The 12,249-nt window shown below is 46.7% G+C and overlaps 1 protein-coding gene across 1 annotated transcript in view; it reads left to right on the top strand.

The window, feature by feature from the left end:
* Window positions 1-12,249, top strand: part of LOC120836260 (putative acyl-CoA synthetase YngI) — a 155,158-nt gene that overhangs the window by 73,481 nt on the left and 69,428 nt on the right. The window contains exons 5-6 of the mRNA XM_040217904.3: window positions 10,769-10,887; window positions 10,975-11,022. Of these exons, the coding sequence (XP_040073838.1) occupies window positions 10,769-10,887; window positions 10,975-11,022 (167 nt within the window). The remainder of the gene's footprint in view (window positions 1-10,768; window positions 10,888-10,974; window positions 11,023-12,249) is intronic.

Genomic DNA, 12,249 nt, shown 5'->3' with positions numbered 1-12,249 from the left:
TAGCAAGCAAACGCTCTGGGCGCAAACCACCATCAAATGCTTGCAGCAACGCGGCGCCGAAACCTTAACCGCTCGCTTAGGTTTCCAGCAAGAGATTTCGAATAAAATCCGGGAGCTTCAATGATGCTGTGGCGGCGATATCTTTGGACAGTTGAAGAAAGGCATTTCCTTGTGCTGCTTTTCAACATCACTTTGCACAGCCTTTGCACAGCAGTTCATTTAAGGACCCCGCTATTTTCGCCCGTTGAGTAATAAACTGGCGGTTGAACCCAAACATACCTAGATATCGTTGGAAGCTTCTCACAATTCATAGGCGGACATTACAAAATGTCCGCCTATGAAGGCGGATATTTTGTAATGGCTTTGAGCTCGTCTTCATTGCTACAAAGCATTCTTTTCTCTATAACAAGTGCTAGAAGGTTAATCTTCGAGGCTCCAAGATGCATTTTTTTTCCAGATGAACAGTCAAACTAGAATTCTGCATGCGCTGTCGGGTTGTCGGAATGTGCATAAGACGCTTTTCGAAAGATCGCCAGAAGTTTACGGTTATTGATATAGGTCATGGCATAGTAGTGGCGTTTATATTTTAGAACGAAGTTCAACAGGCGTCGAAACATGTCTGGAGATTCGCTCAGGAACAAAGGCAAGCGCACAAGCTCGCAGAGTCCTCGGTAGCGTATGAAAGCAGTTTTCAGAATGTCGGCTGGTTCCACCTCGCTCTGGGGGAAAACGCGACTGCATTCCAGATTAGCGAAGTAGACGGGGTTTCCCCAGTTGTGCATGATCGGCTCTATCGAAAGGGTACGGTAAAAGAAAGGATTGCTGGGCTAGTTGGTTCTCGAACAACATTATTAAAAAAGGCACAAAAGGACGAGACAGAAGAAGAAGAAGGACACGACACTCTTAGAAAAAAGGGTATGGATAGTCCTCTCTCAGGGGAGGAACGGTCTTGTAACCTATGTTCCTTTAGAAAAAGAGAAACTTTCGTCCCTGAAGCAGGGGAGCAAAGTTCCTCCGTCGCCTGCATCTCATTATGGCGGCCCTGAACCGAGCAAATCGAGCTCAATAAGGCTTAACGAGGACGCTACGTCTCTTGTACGGGACGAGAGGAGCAGCAAATAAAAGCGTAACACGAGCTTTCCGCGAACTGTGTTTATTTCCGAAGCCAGATTCCCCCCACAAATACAGAAATTTGCGTTTCGAAAGCAGTTACTCGGTCTTCTCGTCGACAGCACTGCGATGTTAAACGGAGACAACCGATACACAGTTACTTCGCGCACTTTGCGTCTTACCTTTGGTGTTCCTCGAGTCACAATTCTTTCGCCAACCGCACATCACGGAGAAATGGCAAACCAATACGCGAAACCAAAAGCCCCTCTCAAAAGAACAAACTCGAAGCCGCTGTTTAACGCGAGCGTGAAAGAAGGTTAAATCGCTTGCCACCAGATGGCAGGGTCAAGCAGATTAATAGCAAGTTGCTAGGCTAGGTGGCGCTAGGTACCGCCCGATTCATGTTCTACAAAAAATAATTTCATTTTCTCAGGCCACTATGGCCGCATACACACATTACGCATAGTACAAGTATCAGGTGAACATACATTGAGCACATACACATACATAGCACATACAAACATTAATACACCGGCACACCACACTAGCCCGAGCACTACCCCGTGCTCTGCGTTTCCGTCTTTTATACTGGTCGTTTTGAACGTACAGAATTTTTCGGTGACTGAATAAGCAATAAAAAATATTACAAGCATGTTGATTTTTTTCCAGCAATGTCATACCTCTGAGAGCATTTGGAATGGCTCAGGGGATGAATCTCTTATTAAAAAGCAAGCGCTCGATCACGCCGTAATTATTTGAAAGCAATAAATCAAGCCGCTCCAATGCGGTTCGAAGCCATGAGATTGTCTCCCCGCACGGCACGTCGTGGCCTGAATTTTTATTGTAGTGTTTGTTTTTCTATTTGTGCTGTTCGCGCAAAGCTGCAGTTGCCGTCTTGAATTAATCTCTGTAGAGCGGATATTCACTCACCTGGAAGTGATGCTTCACGGGCTGACAAATCGCTTTTCGATCAACTTCAATGCAGTCAAAGCTGCGACTTGCGGCAGGTGTTAAGTGTACGGAGCTACGCCGTGGCGAGCTCGAAAACCTCTAGCGCTCATCCCAGCGCGCCACTTGGAGGGCAGTTTCTCCAGGAACCGTAGTATATTTAAACAGCAAAATAAAGGGTAGCTTTTTTTCCAATTTAACCAACTATTGTTTTTTAATGCTAAAATTCCACACAGTAAATATACGTACTTTCCGTACTTTTCGTACTGTTGTCCTTTCGCCGGAGCGCAATCGCTCTCGGGGACGAGACAACCGACAGTCACATTGGCCACTCTACGATAGGAGCTTACTGTTCAGGCCAGCGTTCCAACATGACTATCCGCACGTCGATCGATTGCACCTAATCCCTCAAGTGGTATTAAACTTTTTAATGTAAAGCGGAATGTCAACCTGCGACACCCCACCCCCTCCGATTACGGCCCGACCAGCGGCATCAATGCCCGACGGTTTATGATCGCATCTTGTTACACCACTGATGCGCAAAGACACGGTCACATCCGCGATATTTCCAGTCTTATGTTCACAACCCACAACACTGCCATACGATGTTGCTGCTATGTTGCTGAGACGCACAAATACAGAACCTCGTTGAATGCCGGTTGCACTCGGCATTGAAAAACAGAACCAAACTCAGCGCGGAAGGCACCCAGGCACCCGGCAGCAAAACCTGTCTGACTTGGACGCAGTTCCTGCGATCTCCATAACGTCGAAAACGTCGACACAGGTCCGCGTGGTTTCGCTACTTTAGTTCCGTGCCGCGTGAGCCCCGCAATCCGGAGACGGCCATCCTACCCAGTGTACGTGGTGCTGCTGGCATTGCTCCGGAGCTTCGGTGTTTCTAGCGGCTTCGTTTGCTCATTTGGTAAAATTAGTGATAAAAACGTCAATGCAACCGAAGTGTTCTGCACGTTTAGACTAGAAGACAGAATTACAGGCGGCCTTCGCTGCCACTGAAGCTCAATCAACTCAACAGCTATTTATTAAACAAGGTGCGCGACCTGCTTGAGAAACGAAACCGAAAGAAGATGAGTCGAGAGGGCGAAAGCTTGCCCCCGTCTGCCTGGAGAAAGAGAAAAACGTTTCGTTCCTCCCCTTTTCTGGTGTCCGTTTGGGGGCGCGCCAGTAGAAGGGAGGAAGACGCGCCGTTGCTACTTTTTTCCTCCATTTTTTCTTAGAGTGAGGACGGACTTTGGCATTCAGTTTTTAGTCAGCGTCCGTCCTGTATGCTCCTTCTACTTCTGTCCCGTCCTTTTGTGCTGTTTTTAGTAAGGACGAAGGGTACGGGCATGCATCGCAAACGGTTAGCGCATAAAGGCGGCGATAGTCGGGACAAAGTCGTGCCGTCCCTTTCTTCTTTGGTGCCAGGACGGTCGGGAATGCCGTAGGATTTTGTGACCGACTTACTGCTGCCAAGTGTCGATCATATCCTGGATTGACCCGTTCAAAAGTGCTCGCCTGTAGACTCTGATCAGGCGAGGGTTGCAGCGCAAGGCCCGTGCTATCTCGGTATCAATGGAAGGCATCAGAATACTGGTTCTACCTGGACTCTCCGTAAACTTCCGGCAAAAGTCATCCAAAAGTCTGTGAAGATGCCCCTTTTGCTGGTCCGTAGCAGGAAACTTCTGCAAAGATTCGCTTAACGCGCATAACGACATCTAGGGCGGCTATCTACCGCCGGCGTTCCAGACACAAAAACAATTTGTTAGAGTACCTTAGGCGCCCGTTTCCTGGCTGAGCGGCGTCGCCGTCGCCGTCACTGTCTTGGCCACCGTCCGCGTGACCCCGCGTTGCATTATGGGACGTTCCTATAATGACGTTACGCGTTACGTCACGTGTGAAGTCATCAAGGTCACGAGTGACGTTACGGCGGCTAAAAGGGTCACGAGTGACATCATGAGGGTCACGAGGGTCGCGAGTGACGTCACGGGGGTCACGAAGGTCACGAGTGACGTTACCCTCGTGACGTCAAACGGGCGTATCCTTCCCTCCCCTCCTCCTCCTCCAGAGCTGAGCTCGAATTCGGCATTACAAAGAATTGTAAACGTCTTTGATGATTTTTTCTTTCGCAAAGGGAATTATTTTCGCATTTTCACCGAAATTATAGCCTTTATTGTCGAAATCGAGAATCAAGCTCTCTCGTCGCTTAAAGTAACAGTCTGTAGAAGTAATGTAATCCGAATTAAATCGGGGGTACCACAGGGATCAACAGTAGGACCTTTGCTGTTTACTATTTACGTAAATCAAATTTTAGCACTGCCTCTTGCATCTCGAGTATATCAATATGCAGATGATACAACCCTGGTACTAGAAAATAGCGAGGAAACGAGCGCACTTTCAATTCTTCAGAAAGGTATCGAATTATTAATAACATGGCTTTCTGATAATCATTTTTTGTTAATTTTTGTAAAACTAAGTTGATGTTCCTTCATAGTCCGTGCAAGCATGTTAACTTATCAACTCCACTGTTCCTTCATTCAGATAGTTGCAAAACCTGTAGCTGCGTACCTTTAGATTATATTCTAACAACCAAATATTTAGGGATTCATCTGGTTGCAAATATTTTATGGAATGGTCATGTGGAATATATCATCAAAAAAATGAGAGCCGTTTCAGCCTATTTGTACAGGTTGCGTAGTGTGGCGAACGTTTCTCTGAGAAGGAGGGTACATAACGCACTGTGTGAGTCTATCCTACGTTATGGAATCACGTTATACGGAATGTGTTCCAACTATAAAAAAATCAAAAATCGATACTATACTTTATAAAATTGCTTGTAATATCACATATAGGACAATGTACGAAGATGTAGAGGAAGATAAAAAAAATGAATGCCGCGGGAATCTTAACTACTGAGAGGTTGTACTGTTCTGAAATTTTGGTAAAAAATTACTTCAATAGTGATTTTAAAATTCCTTTAACAAAAGAACGAATTTTGAGGTGAACAAAAAAGCTCATTCTTCCTAGGATTTATACTAAATGTGGAAAGAATGCAAGGTCATACTATGTACCTTTTTATTTTAATAAGCTGCCAAAAGAACTTCATAACTTGGATTCCCTAAAAAGACTAAAACAAGACCTGAGAGAATGGTGCTGTCAGACGATAGGTGACTGAAATGGACCACGTTTTTCGCTTGTTCTCTTGTCGGGTATAATTTTCTTTGTTTGGTTTTGTTTAGTTGCCTGCAAAAAATGCATGCTTTGTTAAAACTATGTAAGCAACCTGTTGGACGCCAGGTCCCGCGGACAAGCATACCCATGCTTCTGCGGGCCGGTCTATGTGCTGTGTCAAAAACAGGACAATAAAATATTTATTGTTATTATCGTAAAATGAGTTCTCGCTCCGAAATAATTGGTCCTGTTATACCGGTCAGGCTAACAGAACGCCGACGGGGGTTTCTTGTCGAACCTAATCTGTAATCTCCCGGCCTGGCCAGCGGGCATTTCTTGTCCTGACGCTCGCTGTAAGCGCAGATTAGTTTCAGCCAAATTCACGTTTTGCTCTTTACATTATTCAATCATGTATTCCTCAATAAGCGACCAACTCGCACCGGTATCAATGAGTGCAGCCACAGATAATTTTTAGCACTGTAACACTGTCATACGAGGCTCAATTAGCTCAGGGTCAGTCTGGATTGGATATACCCATGAAAATGTCACCGGGTTGTCTGTGGCCACCGCAGACGGTGGGCGTTCAGGGGTTGACGCCGTTGGCCGAACTGGTTTTCCAAAGCAGCATGACGGCTGCGCTGCAGGTCACTCCGGATGCGGCAATAGCGGCCACAGCCAGAGCAGCGCACCGAGTTACCGTGTGGCGGAATGCACGGGGCTTGCCTCTGCGGCCTTTAGGTTGCTCCCTCCTGGGACCAGCGATCCGCGCCCGGATGATACCTCAAGGGTAGGACCCCAAACGGTGTTTACCCTGCTGTAGTCTGGATCCAGCTGGCCGGGCACGTAGCCGGGGTTACCAGCTACTGGGTGGCCTCCCGCGATCTCGCTGTCCGTAGGGGTAGGCGTGCAGCGCACGGGGGGAGGGGGAAGGGGGAGATCGCGCCGTAATTTAAGCTCTAGAGCTGAGTCGGATCTCTACAGGGTTCCTGAGCTTGCCGGGCACCGGACAGCGTGAGAACTTAATCGGGCTGCGGTGGGGGCCGGGACTGGAGTTCGGCCAGCGACTCTTGTATGCCGTGGGCGTCCCAGGCCAGGTACTCCAAGGTCGGATAGGCACGGCCATGGAGGCAGGGCCAGAATTCTCGGGTGGCGCTGCTGCACGACCCGAGTAACCCTTTCAAACTTTGACGTCGTTGGGCAGCCTCTAGCGTAGAACTCTTGTTTCACTCGGACCTATTCGACCATGGTTTCGTCCGTGTGGTGGGCCGGCGCTCTATTTCTCTTCGGACTCGAGGCTGGTATTCAGGTAGACGAATTAAATTTTTGAAATATCGCAGGGGTTCTTTCCAGGTGAGGAACGGAACCAACATGGTGCCGCCAGGGTGCTGCACAGCACTAAAACGCAACGGTCAATGCGTGCGCGAGGACGTAATCGTTCCAGGCTTTCCTGGCAAGATGAAATGCCGCTAGCTCGGCCAAGAAGTCAGCCAGGCACTTCCTGTCGTGATAATATGTTTAAATCGGCACTGGCACCTGGGGAAGTGAGCCCTGTCCATCATATCCGAAATCAGCCATTACCAGGCTTTGTGTGACCGTGTCACACTTGTAGGCCACACCCGCTTTGAAGTCTATAGACGTGGGGTAGAATTCATCTCCGGTCTCGCAAGTTTTGCGGCGTGTTTCTGGCTGATCTATATTGCAAAAGCAACCGTAAAAAGGAGAAAAAAGAAACATAAAAAAGGGACAACGCAAAACAAAATAACACACGAAGAGAACACAAAAGCACTGCTCGGAGTGTCCGAGCTTCATCAGATTTGTTAAAGATGGCGTCCGTTGGCTGAGACCTACTCGAACGACCAGGTAAGCATAACGAACAGGGCCAGAAATAAAATAGAATAAAAAATCGCAGCTAAGATGCCAAAAGGATGTGGTCTAAAAGTGTGCGGTCCAACCCGCCAGAGAGAATTATGCCCCACGTTTTGCGCCAAATTCCTATGGGGTCCGGTGTATGCCTCTCACCATTTAGAAGGACACGCCATCCAGTAGATACGAATACCAGAGCCATTATGATAGAGCTAAGACTTTCACTGGCCCCGCTATCCTCACTGATCGCCCGCCGTGAGTCCGCCTTGCGCGCCCTGTCCCTGGCCTGTGGCATGATCTCTCCACGTGCCGATCCTGCCAGTGCGGCGCGTGCCTCCACATTGTCCATACGTTTGAGCTGGAATTAAACGGTGCATAAGAAATATTAATTTTAATATTAACTGGTAAAATGCGTGATGCCACTTGAACCAAATGAGTCGGAGACATCTGTTGTGGTGGCCCACGCATTTCAAGCTGAACTTCCGCAAGCTCTCTATGACGCCCTCCAGTTCAACATTGCTGATGAGCAGCAAGTCGGGTCAACGCAAGAATTATACTTCAGCGTGCCAGCTACGAAGAAAGACAGCGTTTTAGTCTTGACAAATCTGCACACATTGAGTGACGCCAGTAAGTGATTAGCAGCGAAGCTTCCAGCTCGATGATTAGGACCACTCCGAATCATCGGAAAACTCTGAATCAACCACCTGTTAGGGGCGGAGCTCCTTAGGGGCTAGCCATGCCTGTATATCCGTCCGATGTCCGGCGTTGGGTGCTCGTGCTCACGAGCACGTGAGCACGTGCTCCCGTGCTCGTGTAGGGCGAAAAAAAAAAAACGCATCTCCACGTGGTGAATGATGTTGAATGGGGCGAAGCTCTGGTGGTGCTTGTCTGCGTAGATGGTGAGCCGCAGCATGCCGAGCCTTTCGTTCGTTTTCATCCATGTCAGAAAGAGAACGTGTGGTATGGAACGTGGTTATATAGGGAGTATTCACTGGCGGCCATATCCGTGCGCGCAGCTGCTGAGCGCGTGCTGACGGCGAGCTTCCGCAGTCCTTTCGGAGCGTGCATTTAGCACCATCAAGGTTGCCGGCCTTAGCAGGCTATTAATGTGAGCTCGTTCTGAGCATGCGGTCTAAACAGCACCCACAAATATGGCGTCCAGTGAATACCTCCTATACGCATTTGAGCATTTCACCGCAGCGTGACATGGATGAAAACGAACGAAAGGTTCGGCATGCTGCGGCTCAGCGTCTACGCAGACAAGCGCCACCAGAGCTTCGCCCCAATCAACATCATTCACCACGTGGAGATGCGTTTTTTTTTAACGGATTCCATTTCTAGTATACTGTTAGGAATAGCTCACGCAGACCAGCTGTCACTGTGTCACCCTCCGTGGTCCCTGATATCCCTCATCTTTTCACATTACAAGAGAGAGTAAGGTTGCAAAGAAAGAGGCGGCTATGCGCTCCTGATATCACAACGACGAGTGGAACACCAGTCGTCGCACTGGTGGCGCCACGATAAGAATAAAACGAAGTAGAAACTAAACAATGGGCTTTCACTGAAAATGAAGGGGTTTTGCTAAATTAGGTCTGGAAGTAGCCCAGTGCTTGGATCTCTATTGTCGGGAAATGTTTTGGGCTAATGAAGTCTCTGTTGTGATTAAACTCGTTATCTCCAACCAGACCACTGCGGCGTCATTTGTCTCCGAAGCGAGTTCCCGCCTATGTTGGAAAGGGCGAATTGCACAGCGGTACTAGCAAAACTGGTGCGGGTTCGTGCGTTTCTTGTTTTTTTTAAACAATCAGTGCATAACAATACAAGCTTTATAGAAACTTTAGATTAATGATACTACTGCGTTCCCTTAGGTACATCAAGAGATTGCTGGTCCTTGTGCTTTAAGGGGAAAGAGCTCGAACTACGGCTGGCGTCGGGAAGAGGAGTGTTTCGATCTTGCCTCCTAACTTGCATCCTGCCTTCGCCGCTTAGAAAAGTCGGAGATAGGTCAATAGAGTTTAGTATGGTGTACCCCAGACAAGATTCCGTCTTTTCGTTTGCGGAATACCGGCGTTTTTTTTTGTGTTTTTTTTTTTTTTTCGTGTGGTGGGATGTTTCCGATGAAGTCTTCCGTCTTATCTTGTCATGGTTCAGAGTTAAATACATTCGGAGTTGAATACTACGACCGGAAAAGGAGGCGGTTTCCTTGAATCTTGCAAACACTTCAATTTGAAAACAAAAAAGATTTCTTAAGAAGTCGCTTTTGTTTTATTCTACTTTTCGAAAATTAACTGAAATTGTAAAATAATTTGTACATTTCCTCTCCCGGAGTTGAATATACAGTGTTGAGCGTTTTTTTTTTCTTCCGAGGTGGTCAGCGCAACAAGCAAGCGCCTGGATCATCCCACCTCTCTCCATTTTCATCCGCCTTTTTCCGTGACATCAAGCACAATTCATTAGCCACCTTGTCACCATTAATGAAATAGCACTGTTGCGGAGACGCACATAGACGCAGCTTGCATGAGCAGTACGAACTCTTCCCCAGCGGCTCGCCTCCCGTCGTCTGACTTGCCGGATAACTGTTATGAAAACTACAGCGTTTTCTAAAGGATATGCATGTTTCGAAACACATTGTCTAGATGTCTTTTAAGAGTATTCAATATAACAGACAGTTTTGATACGAAAATCTAGATGGCGGTGTAAACAGCGGAAGGCGAACTGAAGGGAATGAGAAAAAAAGGGGGGGGGGGTTCTCCCCCACTACTCCGAGGGAGTTTAAGGCCTGACGTATTCTAGGAACTTTGCACCAGGCGAACCTCGTGATGTCACTTCTTTAAGAGCTCCTGCCGTCTGTGCGCCGAAGCATCGTCAGGACAAAACCTTACAATTTCCCTCCGCAACGGGTCCTGGAAACCACAGAAAAAGTTTGTGTTTTATCCGCAAGCCGGAATGCTCCAGGTTTGGACCCTAGATTTTGTATAATTACAAAGATGGAAATGTTCCATGCATGGAGCATGGACGCCGGCATCACTGGTTCTATGGGACCATATTGCTGACGACGCGCGTTCTGCAGAAAGAAGGAAAACATGGGTTGCAAGGCCTCTATCAGATGTTTTCCTCGCTTTAGTGAGCAGAAAAGGACGGTCGTCGCGCATTGTATGAAAATAAATAAAGTTGACGGTCTCTTTAAAAAAAAACTTTAACACGTCGCAGCAAAATGAAGACGCCTAACGTACCGGTTTCTCATCAGGCTTTCTGTCGCACTTTCTCTCGTTCCTTTCTCTCAGCGCACGCAACGAACCTTTCTATAGTAACGAGCGCCGTCTGGGGAGTTGTTTGCGAACTACAATAGAAGAGCAGCCTAATTTGCCCTACACCCGCCAAAACACATTGGCATCGTGCCGTTGCGCATAGTACGATACTAACAAACAAAGTGTCAAAATAGACTAAATACGCGCGATTTTTGCATGGCACCGCGTCCCGGTGTCCTGCGAGAATGGCGACAGCGGGATTGTTCTCATGGGCAGTAGCTTACTGTTAACAGGTCAATTAAGCGTGTTTTGCTCCCGTCATTAGCACTCAGGTTGAACCACATTTTTGCTTAGCTTCCCTTCCGAACGCAAGTAAAGCTTTGAGCTTTCGACGCTGTATGTCTTTCTTCAAAAATACCTATTGCTTTCAGGCAGAGTGCGTGGCTCTCATCCTCGCGGATAAATATACCCCTACAAGCTTCTACGAGATGTTGCTTAAAATTGCCCCTGAACTGGAGAAGTCGGCGCCAACAGAGTTGAAAAGCAAACGGTAACGATTCGGGTGCTTCATTATTGCTTCGAAACTTGGCAGCTGGCTTTCATTCAAAATGTTGCATCTTTTGCTGCCTTCTTCCAGTCTACCATTCTTGAAACACGTCATCACCATCGGCGACAACCGGAAACCGTGAGTACCTTAAAGCTCAGATGTGTGTGTCAGCTTTAGAATGTCTTCCCGGAGTGACACGGTCGGCTAATGTTTTTGGTTTATTGTGATTTAAAAAATGTCTTTCAATTCCGTTAATCGCACCTTAGATGAAACTCCAGTAGCTGAGTATTTTATTAAAAGATACTGGAAGCTTCCAACTAAAAAAACACTTTTCCTATTATTGGTTCGTTTTATTTTCCATGGTCTTGTAATTGCCTACAATAAGATGATCAGCCTGAAATGATTTTCGACCTCTTTGTATAATTAAGGCGCACAAGACTTAGTGCGCGATGACTTTAAAAAGACGTATGCCAATGAATAGCGACATTCAAGTTTAGGAATGAAGTCAGAAATAAAAAAGAAATAAAAAAAATAAACATTACAATCTAAAGTAAAAAATATTGAGGCAAGCTTGTGCTTACGAAAGGAATTAGCAAGGTGCCAGAATGTTGTGTAGACGACAAACAGAACGACTGATGCGAAGAAGCTTGTTTAGGTTCCTATCACACAGGTGCTATAAACAGGATGATTATAATCCTTAACATGCAGTATTGCCGCGAACGCGCGGGAAAATGCAGATTTCCGTGCGCTCGCAGAAATCTGCATTTCCGCTAATTGCGCGTATCTAAGTTCAATTATTAGAAGTGAGAAAGTACGCAATGCATTCTTGCGTGGGTAAAATCGATTTGTATAGATTTACAGAAAGTTCGTACAAGAATGAACATTACTATATTATGGTACCAACTAAAACTACAAACATGAAAGATGTTTAGAACACCCTGTAATGCCGAATTACAGCGCAGCTCTTCAGGAGGAGAAGGGGAGGAAATATTAAGGGGAGGGTATGCCCCTCCTCCTCATCCGTACCGTCCTTTCCTCCCCTCCTCTTCCCGTGTTGCCCTTCGTCCTCTTCTCCTTCTCCCTTCCTTTCCTCCTCCTCTTGCTCCTCTCTTGAGGAATTTCGATATTTTGATATATCCTTTCAGATTTGTTTAAAAAGGTCATGAAATCTAGACTTATGCAGTTTGTGCAGGTGGGCTATACAGCCAGGCGCACATTATGTGGGAGGCTAATGTTTGCGATAAGTCTAATGAATAATTAAATTCGTCAATTGACTGTTTTATTAGTAAAAATAGACATAAGTTCTAATTAGAAACTCGTAGAGCATCATCGAAAACCACTAGATCAATTATTAAAAGGATATAA

Source organism: Ixodes scapularis, unplaced genomic scaffold (assembly GCF_016920785.2).
Source record: "Ixodes scapularis isolate PalLabHiFi unplaced genomic scaffold, ASM1692078v2 PGA_scaffold4__175_contigs__length_147842914, whole genome shotgun sequence".
Taxonomy (NCBI): Eukaryota; Metazoa; Arthropoda; class Arachnida; order Ixodida; family Ixodidae; genus Ixodes; species Ixodes scapularis.
This window is presented reverse-complemented; position numbering and strand designations above follow the sequence as displayed.